General features: G+C 30.7%; 1 protein-coding gene across 1 annotated transcript in view; it reads left to right on the top strand.

Annotated features, from left to right (window-relative positions):
* Mp (Multiplexin) overlaps positions 1–22653 on the top strand; it is a 754200-nt gene that overhangs the window by 352468 nt on the left and 379079 nt on the right. Inside the window, exon 4 of the mRNA XM_065503879.1 lies at positions 16949–17026. Coding sequence (XP_065359951.1) covers positions 16949–17026 — 78 coding nt within the window. The remainder of the gene's footprint in view (positions 1–16948; positions 17027–22653) is intronic.

The raw sequence follows: 22653 nt of genomic DNA, 5'->3' as shown, positions 1-22653 counted from the left end.
AAATACAGCAACAATACAAAAGAATACAATTTTGGCCGTAACACCTTAACAATACAATACTGATGATATTGTTGTTGTTGTTATTGTGTTTGTCGCACGAAATTGTTGCTTGTTTTGTTTTTTATCTCTATTGTTAACAGAAACTTTTCGAAAACAAGGCCAAGACAAGAAGCATGCAAGAAAAAACAAAAATAAAGCAAATAATGAAATGAAAAGTAAATAATGAAAAATCCTAATACACTTAAAGAAACAAACAAGATGATAAAATAAAATTTTAAATATTTTAATACTTATCCTAAAAAAAATTAACATTGTTTATCCTCATGTGTTGTTTTCCACACATAAGTTTTTTTTTGTAGTCAAAATTAAAAATATTGGTTTCTATTTGTTATACCTAAATGTGTTTTCTTTTTCCTAGTGTAATTCTCTAACAAAAAGTCTTTCTTTTCTGGTTTTGTGTAACAATAATAATAATAAAAAAAAACTGTTGTTTTGGTAGTCATTTAGGCCTTTAGGCTCTTTTTGTTTTAAGTGGACTAAAATTGTTTGGCAATAGTTATAAAATGTCTCTAGGGCCAAACGATAAACTAACAATGTTGCAATGAACAACTATAACTAAAAGTACAAGTACGTAAATAGACTAACAGAGTGTGTACGTTGTTATATAAAGGGCTAAATTAGAATTTTGTAGTGTGAATTTGTTTTTTATTATACAATACAATATTTTTTGGTACTTTTACTTATTTGCCTTCCCCATTTTACTTTTGTTTAACAACAAGAATACACTTTTTTCAAGTTTGTTATTTGTTATTTCCTTAACTTGCTGTTGCTGCTATTGTTCTAGGCCATGTGTTGTGTTGCCATTGTTAGTACAATTGTTTGTGTTTCTGCTGCAATAGTTTGCAAAGAAGTCAACAAGTAGAAATATTTTGATCATAAAATATAAGATTAAATAATAATCAATGCTTTAAAGTATCTCTTGTAAGCCAGGATTCTTTTCTAGTTATAAATGGCCTTGACTAAAATCTAAGGAACTAAATAAAAACAAACAAATTTAATATTATAAAGAAAAATCCGAAACATATATTGTATATTTTGTGGCATAACAAAACTTTAAGTAAATGTTAAATCAAAAATTAACATTTATTTAATAACATTAGCCTTAAAGCATTTTTATAAACTAAAAATCAATGCTTAAACATATGTATGTCTTTAAAATCTATTTAATTGAATATTTCATTTAACAAAAAATCCTCAAAATTAAAAATCTGTTAGAATACCAAATTCCAAGACAAAATATTTTATATGTTAATCATGTGGTTAATGCCATATGTTGGCATATTTAAAATCCCTGCTTTAAAACCTTTTTCAAACAATTAAAAAAAAAACTTAAAAAAAATAACCACAATTCCTTACAAAGCATCATTGAAAGGTTATTGAAATATTGTAAATACAATAATGCAAATAAAATCTACACACAAGCAAACAAAAAGTTTTCACACACACACTAACATTATATAAAACATATCCCTACAAACAATTTATATCTAAAAAGTCTCCCAAACTTATCATCAAGTTGCTAATCATCGAATATTATATCGATAGTGGGTCATGCCCGACCATATCGAGCCCTTAGCGCCAAATTATCGTAAGCGACAAAATACAAATTTTTCAGTAGAAGGTTTTTTCGATTATTTTGAAATTTATACATAGAATCAAAAATATTTACAACTTTTGACAATTAAAAATTCATTTAATACTTTATTGAAAAATATGGCAAAAAATGTTTTTTATTGAATTTTTGCATAGACAAAAATTTTCGAAATGAAATAAAATTGTTATTTATGAATAGTTTTTAATGTAATTTCACAGTTATATAAAATTTTCTATTCAAAATGGAAAAATAAAAACGAATTTTGAAATTTATTATCAGCAATCCCGCAATTCCCAAAAAAGTGTTGAAAAATCCCAAAAATGGAAATTTTTAGTTTTTTGGCTATAATATCTATACCAGGGTCGTAGTTATCGGCAAACATTTAAAAAATAATTAAAAGCATATTGGGCTTTTTAAAATCGGTTACTATATTTTGACATCGAATATGCGATTTGAGAATTTTTGCCCTAAAGTTTAATTTTATATAAAAAGTAGGTGTTTTTTAATGGACCTGGTCCCCTCGGTAAATTAAATTTTTATAATTTTTTTTTTCATTAAGAATATTTTATGAAAACCTAGCTTTCAGAAAGTATAAATTCCTTATACATCCTCTTAGAAATTTTTTGCTATAACTTAAAAAGAAAAAATGTTCTTTTTTTCCTAAAAAATATGCGAAAAATCGGCTTTTTACATTTTTTTAAATTCAAATGCATATAACTTTGGACTTAGTCATTATTTTTAAACAGTTCTTTTTCTATTTTACAAATACATATGTTATTAGTTCAATGAAGTAAAACTGGAGAAAATCGGAAAATATTTGTATACGTTGTCATCAAAAAACTGGAGTAGGTTGGGTAAAAATGTTGAAAATTTAATTTTCAAATGCGAATATCTCCTAAGCTATAAGAGATAATTAATAGCTGCGACTAGGTCTTTTGTAGCGCTCGGTGAAAAGATTTTGTATGTGTGCTTTTTTTGAAATCAGAACACAAACGAAGAAATATGATCGTTTTAAAAATGTAACATACCCAAGGTGTCCTACTTTGAGGACCCTTGGTCGCGCCCCTGGTGGGCCCATGCGGTCCACGTTCAGAAGTTAAACTCAGCAAACACTTCTTCTTTGCGCATGTGAAATTTCATTCAAACCAATCTAAGTATTTAGAAGTTACAGATTTAATTCCCTCTTTTTTTCTATACCACTATGTGTCGCTTACGATAAAATTCGTTTACTGTAAAATGTAAACATTAACTTACGATAAAATCTTACACCCTTTAATTTTGAAGTCGGTCCATAAAATTTTAATTTTTGTAATAAAAAAAAATTAGAAAATGTCGCTTACGATAATTTGGCGCTAAGGGCTCGATGTGATACAACATACAAATACATGTTTTGGTGTTCCGCACCAATGTTATTTGTTATTGTACAATTTGTTTTATTAACTGAATAACATTTCTTCGTAACGAAGTAGACACATTTCAGTGTATGTATCGAAAATATAATTTGCAATTGCAGGCAGGGATATGGACAAACACATGCATAGAAATAATATTGCAAAATATGTGACATTTATTCAATAATTTTTATGAATGTTATATGATACACATAATTTTAATATTACAGATATATTAGGGAGGTTCTCTTGTTCGAATAAAACGAATAATTCGAATAAGAGATTTTAACTTGTTCGAATAATTCGATCACACGTTTTAAATTAATCGAATTATTCGAATAATTTAATTTTTTTTTTTAAATTATTGAAGAATGAAGTTTTGTTGTTTTATTCGATTTTTCTACATGAAATTGTTCGAATTATTCGTTATTCGAAAATGGCCATTTTTAAATTGTTCGAATAATTATTCGTAAGAATCACGCAAGAAAATAAATTATTGAAATTTTAAAATGTTTTTGCTCAGTTTAGTATATTATATGGTCGGACTTCACCGACTTTTAATGTGCAAGTAAAAGTTTGATTAGAATTTTTTTTAAAAAACCCCAATTTCAAAGCGGTCACCATGAGAAAACAATTAAAATAAATTTAAAAAATTTTTATGTTTAACATTTACACATCTATAAAAAAATATAAAAACTATTTTTAATTGGATTTTTTTTTCAACATTTAATTTTTTATTTTTTTTTTTGAACACAAATAAAATGTGCAACCTCTAAACGTTATCCGATTTAGCTCAAATTTTTATGCGACTTTGTGAGCATTGAAAGTGCTAAATATAAGCTACCCTAATACTTATGTTTGTAAGTATGTATATATGATGTTTTGTTGTATATAATACACTTTTAAAACAGTTTTCCAATAATAATAGTCCAACAGAAGTTTATTCCTACAATATGTCTAAACTGACCAACAATGTGCAGAAAATGAAAATAATAAAAACTCGTTTAAAATACAAATGAAACTAAAAATAAAAATGAGTTGTACAAGAATGAAACTCAACCACAAGAATGACATGACAACTTTCATTATCAACACATACAGATGCAAATATTTTGTGGACAAATGTGCCACGGCTTACGAATATGATCTAAGTCAAAATTGAGGCAAAGTATCGATTCAAATTTTGTACTAGTTTGAAGCATAGATCAGAATTCTTCTATAAGTATGTGATAAAAAAATTATTCAAATAAAAGTTTTTGTAAAATTTCAAAAACATTTAGTCTTTGACTTAGACCAGTTTTACAAACACTATACAACTTGTCCCATCTATGTGTCTTTATTTAGCTAGAACAAATGTTTTTGAGTATTAAATGATGGTTGGCTGCTTGACTACAGCTGAAGTTGTATGGTTTCTTTGTCTATGTTTCAATTTGTTTTTGATGCTGACATTTGTATTAAATTGTTAGGGAATTGCAAATGATTTAATCGTTCTTTTCATCAGTTAGCTAGGACGTTGTTGGTTGTTAAAACAAATAAACTTAAATGGTTGAGTTTTACAAAAAGGTGTGGAAGCAAGATAGTTTATAGTAACAAGTGAAGAGAATAGAAAATATTAAATGCGTTTATAAGAAACTAGGCTGTACCGAATCTTATATACGCTTCACAAAATTATACATTAAAATAAAAATTTGAAATATTTTAAGGTAAAGACATTTTATTGTAAAATAATTTTCTTTACAAAAATTTTTTTTTTAAATTTTACTACATAAAATTTTTAAAATTTTAGACAAAAAATAACAATTTTTAAAATTTTTTTGTTTTTTAAATTTATTAGTGAAAAAAATTTTATGACAAACAAATTTTTTAAATTCAAATGCATTTAACTTTGGACTTAGTCATTATTTTTAAGCAGTTCTTTATTCTATTTGATACATACATACGTTGTTAGTCCAATGAAGAAAAACTGGAGAAAATCGGAAAATATTTGGATACGCTGTTATAAAAAAACTGGAGTAGGCTGGGTAAAAATATTGAAAATTTAATTTTCAAATGCGAATATCTCCTAAGCTATAAGAGGTAATTTTATAAGTGTAATTTTTTTGAAATCGGAACACAAACGAAGAAATAGGATCGTTTTAAAAATGTAACATACCAGAGGTGTCCTACTTTGAGGACCCTTGGTCGGGCCCCTGGTGGGCACATGAGGTCCACATTCAGAACTTAAACTCGAAAGCACTTCTTCTTTGCGCATGCTAAATTTCATACAAACCAATCTAACTATTTAGAAGTTACATATTTATTTCTTTCTTCTTTTTCTATACCACTATGTGTCGCTTACGATAAAATTCGTTTACTGTAAAATGTAAACATTGACTTAAGATAAAATCTTACCTCCTATAATTTTGAAGTTATTAACAATTTTGATATTCTGAGAACGCTAAAACAGCAGTCGGTCCATAAAATTTTAATGTTTGCATTAAAAAAAAAAAAAATAGAAAATGTCTCTTACGATAATTTGGCACTAAGGGCTCGATATATCCATATTTTCTACATTAATGACTTAGTAATCTATATATAAATCAAGAATATCTCAAAAATCGAGGTTGTCCTGGGTTTTTCATTATATCTCGATTTTAAATAGCAACCGAATATAGTTTATATATTGATGGGTGAACCATGTCTGTAAGTTATTTGGGGGATACGAAAAATTGGTTTCAATACACAGGCGGACAATGGGACAGACGGTTATGGCTATATTAGGGTATTCAATTAATCGGTTTTCTGGTTTAATCGGTTAATCGAGCAACTAATTAATCGGGGTTTAGATTTAATCGGTTAATAATCAATTAGTTTTAAATTAATCGATTAATCGATTAATGAAAAGAAACACAAAAATTTTGTCTACTTATATAAGTATTTTGTTAATAAAAAGAACAAAACATGAAAAACAAACAAAAGATAACAATTCGACAAAACAGTAAATAAATATATTCACATGTGAGTTCTTTTTAGGATTTTAGGGCGATCTTCTGAAATAATCTTTTAAAAAAATAATATAATTTAAATGCTTTCCTTTTAAACTTTTTTTTTAGTTTCAGTAAAACTTGACTTGAAAAAACTCTCTAACTGATTGAAGATGTTGTAGAAATCGAAAGTAAGGCATGATAAAAAATATTAAATTTCTCAGTTTTTTTTTTATTTTTTTCTAAGCATATAAAATCCTCTATCATACCATTGGAGTTATTTTTAGATTTTTTTTAGGTTTTGAATATTTTAATAGTTTCGATAAGTTCTGATAAAGGACTCGTTTCAGTAATAGCATCAGTTTCATCAATTACCATGTCGTCCTCCTACTCATTAGATCAAAGTTCATCTTAGAACATTCTAGAAAAAAGGTCATTTCCAATTTCCTTAGTTTTACTTTAAGTACTATACTTCAAAAGAGTTAAGAAATAAAATTTGTGTGTTAAACCTATATTTCTAAATAAAGTGCAAAAAAAATCGGTTAATCGGTTAATTGACATAAATTAATCGGTTTATTTGTTATTTGAAAATCGTAAATTTTAAATTATTTGAACAGTTAACCGGCAAAAATTAATCGGTAGGCTATATCGAATCGGTTATCTAAAGCGATCCAGAATATATATACTTTGTGGGATCGCAAATCAAAAATGTAGAAATTACAAACGGAATGAATGACAAACTTATATATACCTTTGCCGCTCATGGTGATATAAAAATTTTAAACCATTTATAATAAAAGTTTAACTTAAAGTTAGCCTAAATATAGGTCATGATTTTGAAAAATATTAACTGAAATTTTAACCAAAATAAATATTGTGTTTTTATTTAACTACAACTTAGAGTATAAAAAATAATGTGACATATGAGCAATTCCACGAGAATGACAACTACGGCTTAAAAAACAAAAACCTTGAAACTTTTTTTCATGATGATTTGAATAGGAGAAAACACTAAAATGTTACTATGTGAAAGTATTTAGCTTATTACAACATTTTAAGGGCAAAAATAATAATTAGTATTTAATATTTTAATTCAATTGGTATGTTTTAGGCTAAAATTGAGGCGGAAACTAAGCTTCCAATTAGCATTGTTTTGTTAATATTATCAAATTGCTAATTGAAACCGAATATAAATTTTCAATCTATTTTTTTAGCTTTTGAATACATATGTATATTTACGGACTATATATGGTTTTACTACAAGAGAAAAACCTGTCACGTACGGTATGTCACGTACGATATTAAATTTTATTTATTATAAAATCAATCAAAGATTTCTACATGTACCTTAAAATTACTTCCGTTTTATATCACGGCCGATATACCCTTATTTCCCTCGATATTTTGGGCAACAATGTTTCGAAAGTTCGTATTATTTTTTTAAAATTATTTTTCAGATACTCTAATTTTTGAAAAATCTATTCCACTCTGTAGTCGTAGAAATGTCACGTACGATGATATGGAATTGCCCATATTTCAGTAAAACTGTTCAATATTAAGACCTATAGTTATTGCTAATTTTAAGTTAAGTTAAAGACCTTCGCTTAAGCAAAATTCAAAACTTAAAAAACACAATTCTAAACTTACATACCAACTTATGTACGTATACATAATATTAATTTATTAGCGTATTAATAATAAGTATACGCAAACTCAGGCTTTACTTAATAAACATAGTGACAGCTATTTTTTGTAAATTTTTGAAGTATTTATCACTTTTAATTGACATGAACGAAGAAAAATTAGGTAAATACGATAAAACTATTATAAAAAAGGTAATTTATTACCTTCATTGTTTTAAAATCTGTTTTATTCTTTAACGAAAACATAAAATAATTATTTTTGTAAAAGCATTCATATTTCCAATTAATTACTTTTACAACATACATGCATATACCGTGATTTCCATCAAATCACTGTCTAATGGAAATAAATGGTTAATAAAACAAACATAAACATTTACTGTTCATAAATCACCACATTTTCATTAAAAAATTAATAGAATTTTTTTTTTCTTTATATTTTTTTTTTACTGCCATAAAAATTTTCACTACATATTTTAATGCACATGAATATAAAAAGAGAACAAAAAAAAAATACCATAGAACTTTGATAATATTTTGCCTGTCACATAGTGTGTGATGATTATGTTATAAACAATTTATGACAAAGAAAACGATTATTTATCAACAACATAAAAAAAATAATCAAAGTTGTTGTCTTTTTTTATTTTTGTTTGCCCCAACTATTATTTTTTTTTTTTACTACAAATTTTATTTAAAATTGCTGGTAATACGGGAATTCTTTTTTAACTACTAAAATATAAAAATGAAAAGAAAAAATAGAAATTACATGCTGTCATTCTTTCAAAATGAGTGCATGGTGAGTGAGCGACTGAACTGTACTGCACTGCACTGCTGCATACGAACCAACCAACAAACAGCAAACAACATTTTTCGAATATTTTTGGTGTTGTTTTTGTGTGCATAGAATTTCATTAGGAACATTTATCAAACTGCATGATGATGAGTAGCTGGATTTTTTGTTTATGTGTGTGTAGCTACTGTAGAATTTAACAAGAACAACTATAATATTTAGTGTAAAAAAATAGAGAATTAATATTGCAAAACTTCCTTTAGAAATTGCACTGTTTTCAAAAAAGTAGCAGTGGTAGTGGTGTATGTATGTCGAGTTTTTGTGTAGAGTATAACAACAACTACATGATGACATATAACTAGTTAATGTTTTCAGTTTTGTGTATTCATAAAGACGTGGCTGGTTTGAAAATTAATTTGTAACCAAATCTATTAAAATTAATGGAGACTTTATACTTAACACTCAGCTCTCCCTTGTGTGGGAAACCACACAATCATACCTTGAGTTTAATTCAGCACAGAAAACTCATTAATTTATTCAAAAATATTTAAAAAGTGACGTTGCTTACCTTCTTGTGTGGTTTTCCACACAACATGATAACATCTAACCAGTTATTGTTTTCAGTTTTTAAATATTTTTGATTTTAACATTAATTTGTATATAAATTTATTAAAATTAATTGAGATTTTATAGCTTAGCATGCAACTCACCCTTGTGTGGGAAACCACACAACCATACCACACAACCATGGGAGACTGATAAATCCGTGTGGAGTTATCAGTCTCCCATCGGACGCGTCCCAGGTGGCGGATAGGGGGAGCAATTGCCTAGTCTAGTGATACTGTTTTCTACAACAGGTCACTAGCCCTGTCAAATGCTCGAGCGTTGTCAATATTTTTAGACACTTTTTCTAAATGGTCTAAACTTCTTGACATAGCTAGGTCTGTAGAACGGTTTGCGATAGCCAACTATCATAATACTGTGACACTTTTTATGACATATGGTCACAGTATGATATAATTGGTGTTATGAATATGCTATCACAGGCGATGTGTTATTACAACAAATGGTCGTCTAGTGATAGCACTTTCTTTCTCTTTCCTGTGCTACAACCCGCGGACCAAAACTGTTCTTTCCTCTCTCTGTTCTTTCCTCTTTCTCTCCTTCTTTCCTTTTTCCCCCACTTGTAAGGTTAACGTGGTTGGTAGCAGTGCCGAGAACCTGAATGGCTAATTAGTGGTTAAAGAAGATTAGTCGCTAACAGCTCCCCTCCGGTGCTTATGACACGGGCCGGTTGTAATCACTTCTGTCTAGTCCATGTACGCCGTCACTGCATGGATGGTCCATCCCCTTACGTGCCTACTCGTGGGACCAAAAATGAAACCATCTAACTACAAAGAAAAAAACAACAACAACAAACCCCTGATGAATACTGATGATCTCGGTTCTTCATCAGAAGACGACCTATTGGCCTCTAGCCAAGAGACCTTGGTCGAAATGTCAGGCAGCGTGGGTGACCGTCACAGCACTCTACTGCCCTCCAAAAACTTGACAAATGCTTCTCTTCAATCGGATGCCAAGGCAGGCGACCAATTGAAGAAGAAAAGAAAAAAGAGGAAGAGTCAGAAAGACATCCTCAAATCCCGATACACCAAGGCGCGATTTATTCTTGACAAGATTGACAAGAATGCTGCCAGCGGTGCTCCCCATGAGCGTGATGAGGAAGATCGCGCCAAATACCAGGCTGTGGTAGACGAGTACCAAAAGTTTTTGGATGCCGTACCCAGCACTTCAAAGGCAGCAGCCGATGAAACAGAGAGGTCCAAGCGAAATCGCTCTCAGGCAGAGGGAGAAAAATCGCCTAAACGGAGAAAGGTTGCCGAAAAAAAAGCCGCTCCGGGACCTACATCCACCACGACTACTTCCGCCAGACGGCCTTTCAATGAGGTGGTTAAAGACCATCTTCTTATGGCTCTGGCGACCGAAAAAGAAGTTTCCTGTCCAGTCACTAAGGCTAAGAAAAGCTTCCCTCCATGGTGGAATTCGGAGCTATCTAAACTACGTAGGGAAACTCGTAGGGCCTTTAACATTAGCTATAATAGTAAATCATGGCAACCCTATCGTGATCTATTGAAAACTTACAAAAAAGCTATAGCAGTCGCAAAAAGAAACTCATGGCGATGCTTTTGTGAATCTATAGATAACACAAAAGACTCTGCAAGACTAAGCAGAATTCTAGCCAAGGGGCAATCCAATCCTACCTATATCAAAAGGATGGATGACTCCTGGTCCGAATCCTCAGCAGAGTCACTTGACATCCTATTGAATACTCACTTCCCGGGCTGCAAGGATGTTGCTACGGTTATTGGGAATGAAGGTAGGGCTCCATCCAATATCGATAGTAACATCATCTCCTATGACAGGATATCATGGGCGATTGACAGTTTCGCACCATTCAAGTCACCTGGGCCAGATGGTATTTTGCCAAAGATGCTACAAAGCGCAAAAAGGCATATCATTCCCTGGCTTCATAGAATTTTTACGCTCTGTCTCTCCCTCAACCATGTTCCGACTAATTGGAGGAGAGTCAAGGTCGTTTTCATTCCAAAAATTGGCAAAAGAAGTCATGAGAAGGCGAAGGACTTTCGTCCAATTAGTCTTTCATCTTTCCAGCTTAAAACGTTGGAAAGACTCATTGACGCTCACATTAGGCATCGTCTAGAGGGTACAACATGGCTCTCTAATAGTCAGCATGCCTACCTTAAGGGTCGCTCTACAGAGACAGCTCTGCATGAGGTTGTAAGAGTTATAGAGAGATCTCTCGAATTTAAACAATATACAATGGCAGCCTTTCTAGATATAGAGGGTGCTTTCAATAATGTAACTACTCTTGCTATTCAGCAAGCTCTTGCTAGCCTAGATGTTGAAGAATATATCAATAACTGGCTAGTTACCATGTTGAAATCAAGAATAGTCACAGCAAATCTTGGTAATAGCGTTAAGTCCAAGCAAGTGGATAGAGGCACTCCTCAGGGTGGGGTAATCTCTCCACTACTGTGGCTTATCGTTATTAACTCGATTCTCATTGATCTAGACAGAAAAGGGATAAAAGTTGTCGCTTATGCGGACGATGTGGTGATACTCGTATCAGGTCTGTTTCCGGACGTGATCAGTGATATTATGTCCACTGCTTTAGGGTTGCTCGACAACTGGGCCACCGTTAGTGGTCTCGGAGTGAACCCAAGCAAAACAGAACTTGTACTTTTCACGACGAAGACCAAGATTCCAAGCTTCAAACTTCCACGGTTGAAAAACTGCGAAATCCCCCTTTCAAATAATGCGAAATATCTAGGTATTATACTGGACTCTAAATTGTCATGGAAGCTAAATACTCAACATAGGGTAAAAAGGGCTACGGTGGCCTATTACACCTGTCGCAAGATGTTTGGTAGAAAATGGGGACTTAGTCCCAACATAGTTAAATGGATGTATACGGCTATAGTACGTCCAATTCTTACTTACGGATCTCTTGTATGGTGGACTGCAACTAAAAGGAAGTATGTCGTAGACCAACTATACAAAGTCCAGAGATCAGCCTGTATTGGTATAACCGGCGCACTAAGAACTAGTCCTTCAGAGGCACTGAACACTATATTGCACCTTGTGCCAATAGACCTTCACATAATGGCCACCTCTGCCTGTAGCGCAGCGAGGCTTCAAGCATCTGGTTGGTGGAGATCGAGAACATATGGCCACGCGGGGATTTTGGGCCAGTTGCCTCCGATCGTTCTCCAACCATCTGACTATATTACTCCATACACAGATTTTGATAGGGTATTCAAGGTCTTTATTCCCTCCAGGAGTGAGTGGGGTAGGGGTAATCTTGTGCGCGAATATGACACTAGGATATATACAGATGGTTCTAAAATGAGCTGTGGTGTTGGTTCTGGCGTCTTCTGTGACGAACCTGAGATAGGCATTTCGTATCGTCTTCCGAATGAGTGTAGTGTCTTCCAGGCGGAGATTTTTGCAATCATGGCAGCTTGCAATACACTACATGATCATAATACCCGCGGCAATATAGGTATTTTTGTCGACAGTCAGGCGGCACTTCTCTCACTGAATGCCTATACAATTTCATCTTCACTAGTTAGGCAATGTAGGAATTCTCTGTCAAGGCTAGGTCGTCTATCTGACATTACTTTGGTTTGGGTACCTGCGCACAGGGACCACTACGGTAATGAACAGGCAGACGAACTAGCCAGAATGGGATCTGCCTTAGATATCTCCAATGCGGTCTCAGTAGCAATTCCACTGGGGACTATTAAAGGTATCATCCTCAGACTTTTTCTTACAAGGGCTGAGAATAGATGGCGCAATTTAGACACATGTAGGGTAGCCAAGTTGATGTGGCCATCTTTTAATGAGAAACGCACTATGCAACTGATAACCAGGAATAGGAAGAATATATCAAGGTTGCTGGCAGTATTAACGGGACACTGGGCGTTAGGCAAGCACGCAAATCGCCTGGGACTCCCTTTTAACGACCATTGTCGCAGTTGTAAGGATAGGGAAAAAGAGGAAACGATTTTCCACCTCCTCTGCGAATGCCCAGCTCTGAGTGTCAAGAGACATAAATTCATGGGCAACTATACATTGACCAACCTTAGTGAGGTAGCCGGGTTTAAACTCAATGACCTTCTGAGATATCTCACGGCTACAGGTTGGGTCTAGTAAGCACACTTTAGTTACATTGCTATGTAATCGTCATTACATCTGACGAGTGGTGTGGTCTCATCAAAACGGGGTCCCTTCGACTCTACTTGATTGTTCGCACGTAGTGAACTACCACGTAAACCATAACCATAACCATACCTTGACATCAATTCAGCACAGAAAACGCATTAATTTATTCAAAAATATTTAAAAGGTGGCGTTGCTTACCCCCTTGTGTGGTTTTCAACACAACATGATGACTTATATGTAAGTTGATGTTTTCAGTTTTGTGTATTCATAAGGACGTGGCTGGTTTGAACATTAATTTGTTACAAATTTATTAAAATGAATGGAGATTTTATAGATTAACATTCCACTCGCCCTTGTGTGAAAAACCAATTCAATTCAGCACAGAAAATGCATTAATTTATTCAAAAAATATTTAAAAAGAGACGTTGCTTACCCCTTTGTGTGGTTTTCCACACAACATGATGACATATAACTAGTTAATGTTTTTAGTTTTTAAATTTTTTGGGTTTAAACATCAATTTGTATACAAATTTATTAAAATTAATAGAAATTTTATAGCTTAACATTCAACTCACCCTTGTGTGAGAAACCACACAACCATACCTTGACATCAATTCAGCACAGAAAACACATTAATTTATTCAAAAATATTTAAAAAGTGACATTGCTTACCCCGTTGTGTTGTTTTCAACACATATGTAATATTATTTTGCTGTAGGAACAGTATTTATTCCTCTCATTGTGTAAAATTTTATAATAATCAAGCCGGTATATGCTATTTATCTATTATAGTTATCAAGACTGTTTATTTAATATATTCTCATAATTTAATATTTCGTAACAGTTTTGTTGACTTATTAATTGTTCTCCTTTCAACTTATAGTTTCTGATAAAAACATGATGAAAAACAACCTTACAGTGTAAATGACAAGGTTGTTGATGAGTTTTTTCCTGTATGCACACTCCAAAAATATGTAGCCATACAATAGTTAAAAGATAACTTAAGTTTATCAAAAGATTGGTAACATTTCAAAAATCCTTAATAATTTCAATAATTTCGAAGTGTATGACAGTAAGTTCCTACTTTTGACATGTTGTCATTTATAGTGCTTACCAACTTCATTACTTGGAAATAGTTTGGTAATAACAGTTGTGGTTATATTAGATTATGAATACACAGCTTTTTTACAATGTATCAATATGATTCTCATTTAAATACGAATATTTTATGCCCACGATCAATGAGGTTTTACAACTAGTCATTTTGGTGAATTCAAATGAATTAAAGGGACTTATTTGTAAGCGTGAATGTTGGAATTTCCCTCCAATGCATCAGGTTTAAATAATGAGTTGCAATAAACAAAAGTATTAATTGTGCAGAACAATTACGTTGCCATTTTAAAGCATTAATTAGTAACGAAAGTTTCTGTTCAGATTCTTTTCAACTTTTTCAATAGAACTAAGATTCATTTTATTAAAATTTTAAGAAAGCTTGCAATTTCCACATAGTAGCTTAATTCAATTCGACTTGGCTTCCATTAAAATTTATTTTCTATTAGTTGCAAGATTTTGCTACCATCATCAGTATTCATGTACAAACAACAGTACTCACTCCCCCACTCTCTATCTCACACTCCTTCACTAGCTGCAGTTTAGTGAGAAAACATTGTCATTTATTTAATTTTTGTTGACAGTTTTGTTGTGCTGTTGAATGAGGTAAAAATGAGAAATTGTAATGATTAAAAATAAAAAAAAAATAGAAATAAAATCAAACATTTTTGTGTGGAGTTCATAGTGAACTGTAATTTGCAGAGAAATTTATAGAGGAATTAAATTAATTCGTTTAAATAAATATTTTATATTTGTTTTCTTTTTGCTGAATATGAAATTAAGTTGAGCTTTTCCCAAAATAGCGTTTTTATTGTAATTTATTTTATGACTTAACCTCCTTAAAAGTAACTTTAACTATTACCATTAAGTATATCTATGTATATGACATATTGAAGTACATGTAAAGTAACTAAAACAATAATAAGTATTTTCACTTAAACAAATATTTAAGTTTATATGAAATATTTGTCTTTCCATGTTGTTTAGGATTCCTAGAAAATATAATTTTATGTATGTTAGTCTTTAATTAAACTCTTTTTCATAAAACTTTGTATTTTATATTATTTTAGATATTTCAGAAAAGTAAATATAAATTATTTATTATTCTTTATTTACACAATGTTTTCTGTTTGTGTAGATTTTGGAAAAATAAATAATATTACAATTACAAGTGGCTCAAAGTAGCAAATTGGTGTGAATAAAACCATTTAATGAACACAACTTAAATAGATATTAATAAACAAAAAAACATTCAAATAATTAAAAAAAGTAGATGAAATTAACATTCATGTTACTATTGTGTGGGAAACCACACAAAATTTATAATTTGTATACATTTTTAAATAAATTTGTTCATGAAATTTCTTTATGTTTCCTGGAGCATCAATTTAGCACAGAAAATGCATTAAATGATTCAAAAATTGATTACAAATTTGCATTACTTATCCTGGTGTGTGGTTTTCCACACATATGCAATTTCTAATAAATAGCAAAACATCAGAGTTCTATAACAACTATTTGGTAACGCGGTATTTAAATATTACCATTGCTTACCCTGGTGTGTGGTTTTCCACACATATTCAATTTCTTAGAATTTTGCAATAGGAATAGCAAAACATCAGAGTTCTACAACACGATTATTCTACTTTTTGGTATTGTAATTTAAAAATTCTCATTGCTTACCCTAGTGTGTGGTTTTCCACACATATGCAATTTCTATGATTTTGTACTTGTAATAGCAAAACACCAGAGTTCTATAGTGATATTTAACTCGATATTTAAAAATTCACATTGCTTACCCTGGTGTGTGGATTTCCACACATATGCAAATTCTAAGAATTTTGCACTAGGAATAGCAAAACACCATGGTTATATAAGCCGATTGTTATACTTTTTGGTAACGCGATATTTAAAAATTCACATTGCTTACCTTGGTGTGCGTGTGGTTTTCCACACATATTAAATTTCTTAGAATTTTGCAATAAGAATAGCAAAACATCAGAGTTCTATATAACACAATTATTATACTTTTTGGTATCGTGGTATTTAAAAATTCACATTGCTTACCCTGGTGTGTGGTATTCCACACATATGAACTTTTTAAGAATTTTGCACTAGGAGTAGCAAAACACCAGGGTTCTATAACACTATTGTTTCACATTGCTTACCCTGGTGTGTGGATTTCCACACATATGCAAATTCTAAAAATTTTGCACTAGGAATAGCAAAACACCATGGTTATAGAAGCCGATTGTTATACTTTTTGGTAACGCGATATTTAAAAATTCACATTGCTTACCCTGATGTGTGATTTTCCACACATATGCAATTTCTAAGAATTTTGTCCCAGAAATAGCAAAGCGGAAACTAAAAATTTAAAAAAATTACATTTTTCTCGTCAATAAATCAAGCAAAAATATATATTTTCACATTACAATTGGATAAAATAAAAAAATAAATAATTCATAAATAAAATCGAAAAGTAGACTAATGAAAAATTTTAAAAAGTCGAAATTTGAAAAGTAAGTAAAAAGTTTACTTTTTGTTTCAATTCTAAAGAGCCTCTATCAAACGGTTTGGTTTTTCATATTTACCATTTTTTAAGTTCTTTATTTACAAATTTTATTTCTTAATTTTTCAACAAACAGGGTTATTTGCAAAAACTAAATGTTTATGGTAATCCAGATGCTTTGTCCATAACATGTATACCACCTCCCAAAAATACGGTAAGTTTCAAAATAAATCCTACAACAATTAATTAAACAGAAAGCTAATAAATAAGTGAATTTCAACAAACAAATTTTCTCTTTAACAAAAAAAATTCAACATACATTTTTTGCAATTAAATGCATTTTATTAAATTATTTAAAAATATTTTGTAAATATTTTGCAATTTTAAATTAAAATCAGCAAATATTTATGTGAAAAATGCAAAGCAAATGAAAAGTGAAAGAAGAACAAAAAAAAAACACAACAAAAAAAAAAAGAAAAACGAAAAATAATAATGATTGTGGTTTTAATGTTTGCGAATGTTCTGTTGTTTGAGTGTAATGGAGCGCATGTATGTGAAACTAACCAGGATATTAATAATTCACAAAGCAACTACATACATATCCAGCCATAACAGCGAAAATATCTTAACCAAGAATTTAATCGAATTTTAGTTTTTTATTGCAAATCGATTTGTTAAGGATCGTTTTCATAATCTGATAACATGTTACAGGTATAACAAGTATCTTTTATGATCAAAAAATTACAAAAAAATCTGTTCCTCTAATGTTTGCACTTAAGTTATTTTCGAGGTTAGGGCTCGAATAATGTATACATATGAATGTGTATATATATGTGACAACCAGAGCTACCATATTTGGGTGATTAACGAAAAAATGCTGTAATTAAAAATATGAAAACAAAACCTAGAGCAGCACAGGAGCTGATTATTTGGCGACAACCTTAATAAGGTTACAGAGGCATTCTATGGAGAAAAACATGTTGCTTATTTTCCAGGACTTTTTTAATATTTAATAATATTTATATTAATTACAATTTGTTTTTTAAGTCTTTATAGTAAAGTATTTATGCAGTAGATTTTAATATCAATTTGATGTTACATTTTTACGGAATACCCCTTATATCATTATTAACAGACAATGAAACCATTATCATGGCCACAACATACTTTTAATACTGATATTTTTTTTTATAAACAGAGTATGGATACATATTAGGGGGTCATTCGAAAAATGTTCATTAGTGCTAACTAAGATTAACATATAAAAACTATTTTGACAAATTCTAATTAGTTCTTTTATACTTGACACTTCTATTACTATATATCCTTTAAATATCCTTTTACAATTGAACAATGTTCACTTATTAGTCACATTCAATTGTTTTACTTCCATAATTATGAAAAAAGTTGTACATTTTCAAAAAGCGCCTTAACAATATTGAATAATAGCTTTTTTAAAATATACTAAATTTTCCTTTTTATTTTGGAAGATGAACAATTTTTTTTGTTATATACAATTGGTGCCGCCCTAAGATATGAGTTTATGTACATATGTCTATATTTTTAAGTTTTAATTAAAAGTAATAGGAAAAATGAGCATGAACTGAATTGTTTTTTTAATTTTTTTTTTCTTTGTTTGTTTTTGGTTTCAGTTTTTAATTCATGTAAATGTACCAAATCAGATTTTAACTGGAATAAGGTCAAATTAACCAATCATTTCGCATCAATTTTGTTTAATCCTTTTGCACATTATTGTGTGTTGCTGGTAACAGAGTAACATTTAAAATTGAAAATTAACAGAATTGTCAAAATCAAAATAAGTGGGATTTTTATAGAATTAACAAGATTTTTTTTAAACATTTGAGATATTTATATTTAGATCAAAAATCAAGGAAATCAATTCATAAATGAAATGATATGTGATCTATTTATTGTACATTTTGTTGATTTAAGATGTTTTGAGATATAGAATAAAATTAATATAGGGAAAATCAACGAAATCAATCCATATATTGCTGACAAATAAGCGAAATCAATCCATAAATGATGTCATTCATTTATTTACTTTAAGTCGATTTAAGATATTTTGACACAGATTTTAAATAAATATGAAAATAAGCAAAATTAATTAATAATTAGTTGATATATGATATATGTATATGTATACATATTATTTACGTTACGTTGCACAGGTGCGCCGTATAACAACTGAGGTTGCAAAAATAAAAAATTTCTTGTGCCCCCAAAAAATATTGAATAAACCTATTTTACAGGAAATTTTCCAACGATTTCAAATATGCTTCTCTTATTCCAATCAGTTTCAATTTAGTTCAAAGTTGACTGATTTCAGTTTTCAAAAAGAGACCATTTTTATGTAATTTGGTCTGTTTTCAGATACAACATCTCAAAAACTAGGTAACGGCTCGTCATTATATTTACTTGATAGATCTATTTATTAAGAAAATAATAAAATAAAACTACACTTTTTGTGCAGGTGAATCGGTATATACTAAGGTATTCGAATTATTCGATGAAGTTTTTATATCGGTTTTTTAATATTTTATTGTTAAAGAAAAACAAGAAATAGAGTCAAAGTTAAGAATTGAAGTATTGATAATGTTAAAAAACATTCGAAAACAAAGTCCATAATTAAATTTTCAACAGAAATATTCTGATCAGATTAACTCCCGAACAATCTACAAAACAATTGACTAGCAAACCCTGTAGTTTCCGTTTTGGAGATATGCATTAAAAAAATTGAGCTAGTGGACTAGTGGACATGATCCTGAATTCATATTAAGAACTTTTTTATGTCGTTCATTAATTCAGATTTTAAATTGAGTAAATAATTCTTTAGTAAATTAATTATTCACTATTTCTAAATTATTTATAACAAATTGTAGTATACATCAAGCTCGTTGCCAAATCTTTGCTTAATAAAGTGGTTTTGGGGAATTACACAATAAAGGGAATCTGTCCAAAGTTTGATATCATTGTCAGTGAAGGTGGCTAATTTGAAGTCAGGTAGTGCATGATTGACGCATTTTCAAATACGCAAAAAGTTTATTACCATGTTAGACAAAGATGTTCAACGATTTTCAAAATCATGTATAAGACGAACTCCATGCTTTTCTTGCAACAAAACGTTAGTTTGCAATATTGTGTTTATCATTCGATTTATTAAATATTTTGCAACACTTACGTACGCGGTTAATAACATCAAATACATACATATATTTTAAGATCATGACCTTCATATATTTCAATGTAATCATTATAAATGTCATCCTCAATATCACTTTCGACGACCGTTTCAAAATCACATTCTCCATCACATTCAACTCCACTTTAATCTAAGTTAATATTTTGATTATTAATTGCGATTCTTCTAATATTTCGTCAGGTAAATAACAAATATTTTATTCCGTACCTTTTATTTTCAGTTTTATAGAATTAACAAGATTTTTTTTTAAAACATTTAAGCAAATTATATTTGGACAGAAAATCAACGAAAGCAATCCATACATTAATGATATCTGATCTATTTACATTAAGTCGACTTAAATAAATATTTTGGGTGTATGACTTAAAAGTTCGGGATTTACAATAGGTGGCGTATCTTTTGAACGTAGTTTTTGTTTTTAATAACTTATATCGCTGGCTTAACATGTTACGCAAAAAAACAATAAAACTGATTTTTGCGTAAACATTTTGAAATTCTGTAAACGCAATTTTTTTGGTATTTTTCTTTGTTTTCCATGTTCGTAAAAGTAAATTACAACAAATTAAGACGTTTTGATTGGAGCAGAATATAATTCTAAAAGGGCATGTTGAGCAGATCATTTTTATAGAATAAGCTTATAGTCCAGCTGGTCTTATTTTTTTTATAGTGGGTCAAAGTTTTAATTCTTTGGTCAAAGCGTGCATTATACTGAAAAAAGGTGTAAGTTAATGTGTGAGTGATTTCTTACTGTCAGAGTTATAATGTGGAAGTTTATGGGGACAATTTTTGTGGAAGATCTTAACCCTTTACCACCTCTTTTTAAAGATCAATTTGACCTTTTTGTCGAGAAAACCAAAACAAAGTTTTTTAAAAAACGACATTTAAGGATAAAAATATTCTACTAAAATTTTTGCCTGAACATTTTAGTTGGAGTCTCTTTGGTCCCCAAAGTTGTAAATAACGCTATTTACGCTTAATTAGCAAATTGTAAGTCTTCGAACTTTCTGGCTGTTATTTTTCTTCTTTCTTGACGAAGTAGGTATAAATCCGACCACTCCAGTGCTACTAAATTTCTATTTATTTTTAGGGGGTATTTTTCAATTCATCAGGAAATCTAAGTTTAAAATTAAGTTCACTATCTGGTGTATATTTGCAGGAATGGTTAAACTGTTCCTTTTATAGGGACTCAGAGTTCATCACTAAAAAACAACAACAAATAACGTAATCAATGTATTTGATTGTAATCAATGTATTATTACTTTTTAGACATTACTAAGTACATTAAAATGTAAATTTCTAAAAATTAGACTTAGAGCCTTTGCATGTTAAGCCAGCGATACGTCACTTTGAAGGGTACATATCTGTAAAGTTTTTTTTATACCCTACACCACCATAGTGGGGAGGGTATTATGCGTTTGTGCAGATGTTTGTAACGCCCAAAAATATTAGTCTAACACCCACCTTAAAGTATACCGATCGACTTAGAATCACTTTCTGAGTCGATTAAACGATGTCCGTCCGTCCGTCCGTCCGTCCGTCTGGTTGGCTGGCTGGCTGGCTGGCTGGCTGGCTGGCTGGCTGGCTGTCCATGTAAACCTTGTGCGCAGAGTACAGGTCGCAATTTTGAAGATATTTCGATCAAATTTGGTACATATTACTTTTTCGGCCCAAGGACCAAGCCTATTGAAACTGGCTGAAATCGGTCCATTATTTCACCTAGCCCCCATACAAATGTCCCCTCGAAATTGGACTTTATCGATCATAAATGTTTAATTTATCTATGTATCTACACAAATTTCGCTCTAAATAAGTTTTATATATACAAAATTCATGTCACCAAATTTTGTTACGATCGGTCCATAATTAGTCATAGCTCCCATATAGACCCGCTTCCGAAAATCACTTTAACCTGCATAAATCGCTTAAAAATGTTGGTATACACAAAAAATTCAACATAGTTAACTTTAATATAGTCATAAATCACACGACCTAATTTTATGGTGATCGGTCCATAATTGGTCATAGCTCCCATATAAGGCCCACTTCCGAAAATCACTCAAAAATATAAATTATTGATATTTTAAAAGAAAAATATTTTTACTCATTTACTTGGTGTAGGGTATTATATGGTCGGGCTTGACCGACCATACTTTCTTACTTGTTTTTGTTTCGAAAATGTCGAATTTTTTTCCAACAAAGCGTCACATGCTGGAAGTTTAGCTTCAATTCTTTTATTTTAAAAAAAGTTCTGCTAAAGCACATCGATTGCTCACCAATGCTTATGGTGAATGCGTTCCATCGATTTCAACGTGCGAGGGAAAGTTTGTTTGGTTCAGTTAAACAATTTTGAAGACCAGAAATTTGAGGCATTTCTCCATTAAGATTGTTGTCAAACTCAACAACAATTTGCAAAATCATTGGGAGTTATTCAAGCAGCCAATATAAAATGTCTGCGAGCAGCAAGATTCGAATTGAAGTCGACAGACCTTGAACGATTTAGCATGTTCAAAATGATGTTTGAAAGCTATTAAAGAAGATATTTTTTACACCGAATCATTACTATGTTAAGCCCTGACAACCAGCTAAATCGGCACTAAAGACTGTCGGTTAAGAAGTCT

The sequence above is a fragment of the Calliphora vicina genome, chromosome 3 (genome assembly GCF_958450345.1).
Source record: "Calliphora vicina chromosome 3, idCalVici1.1, whole genome shotgun sequence".
NCBI lineage: Eukaryota > Metazoa > Arthropoda > Insecta > Diptera > Calliphoridae > Calliphora > Calliphora vicina.
This window is presented reverse-complemented; position numbering and strand designations above follow the sequence as displayed.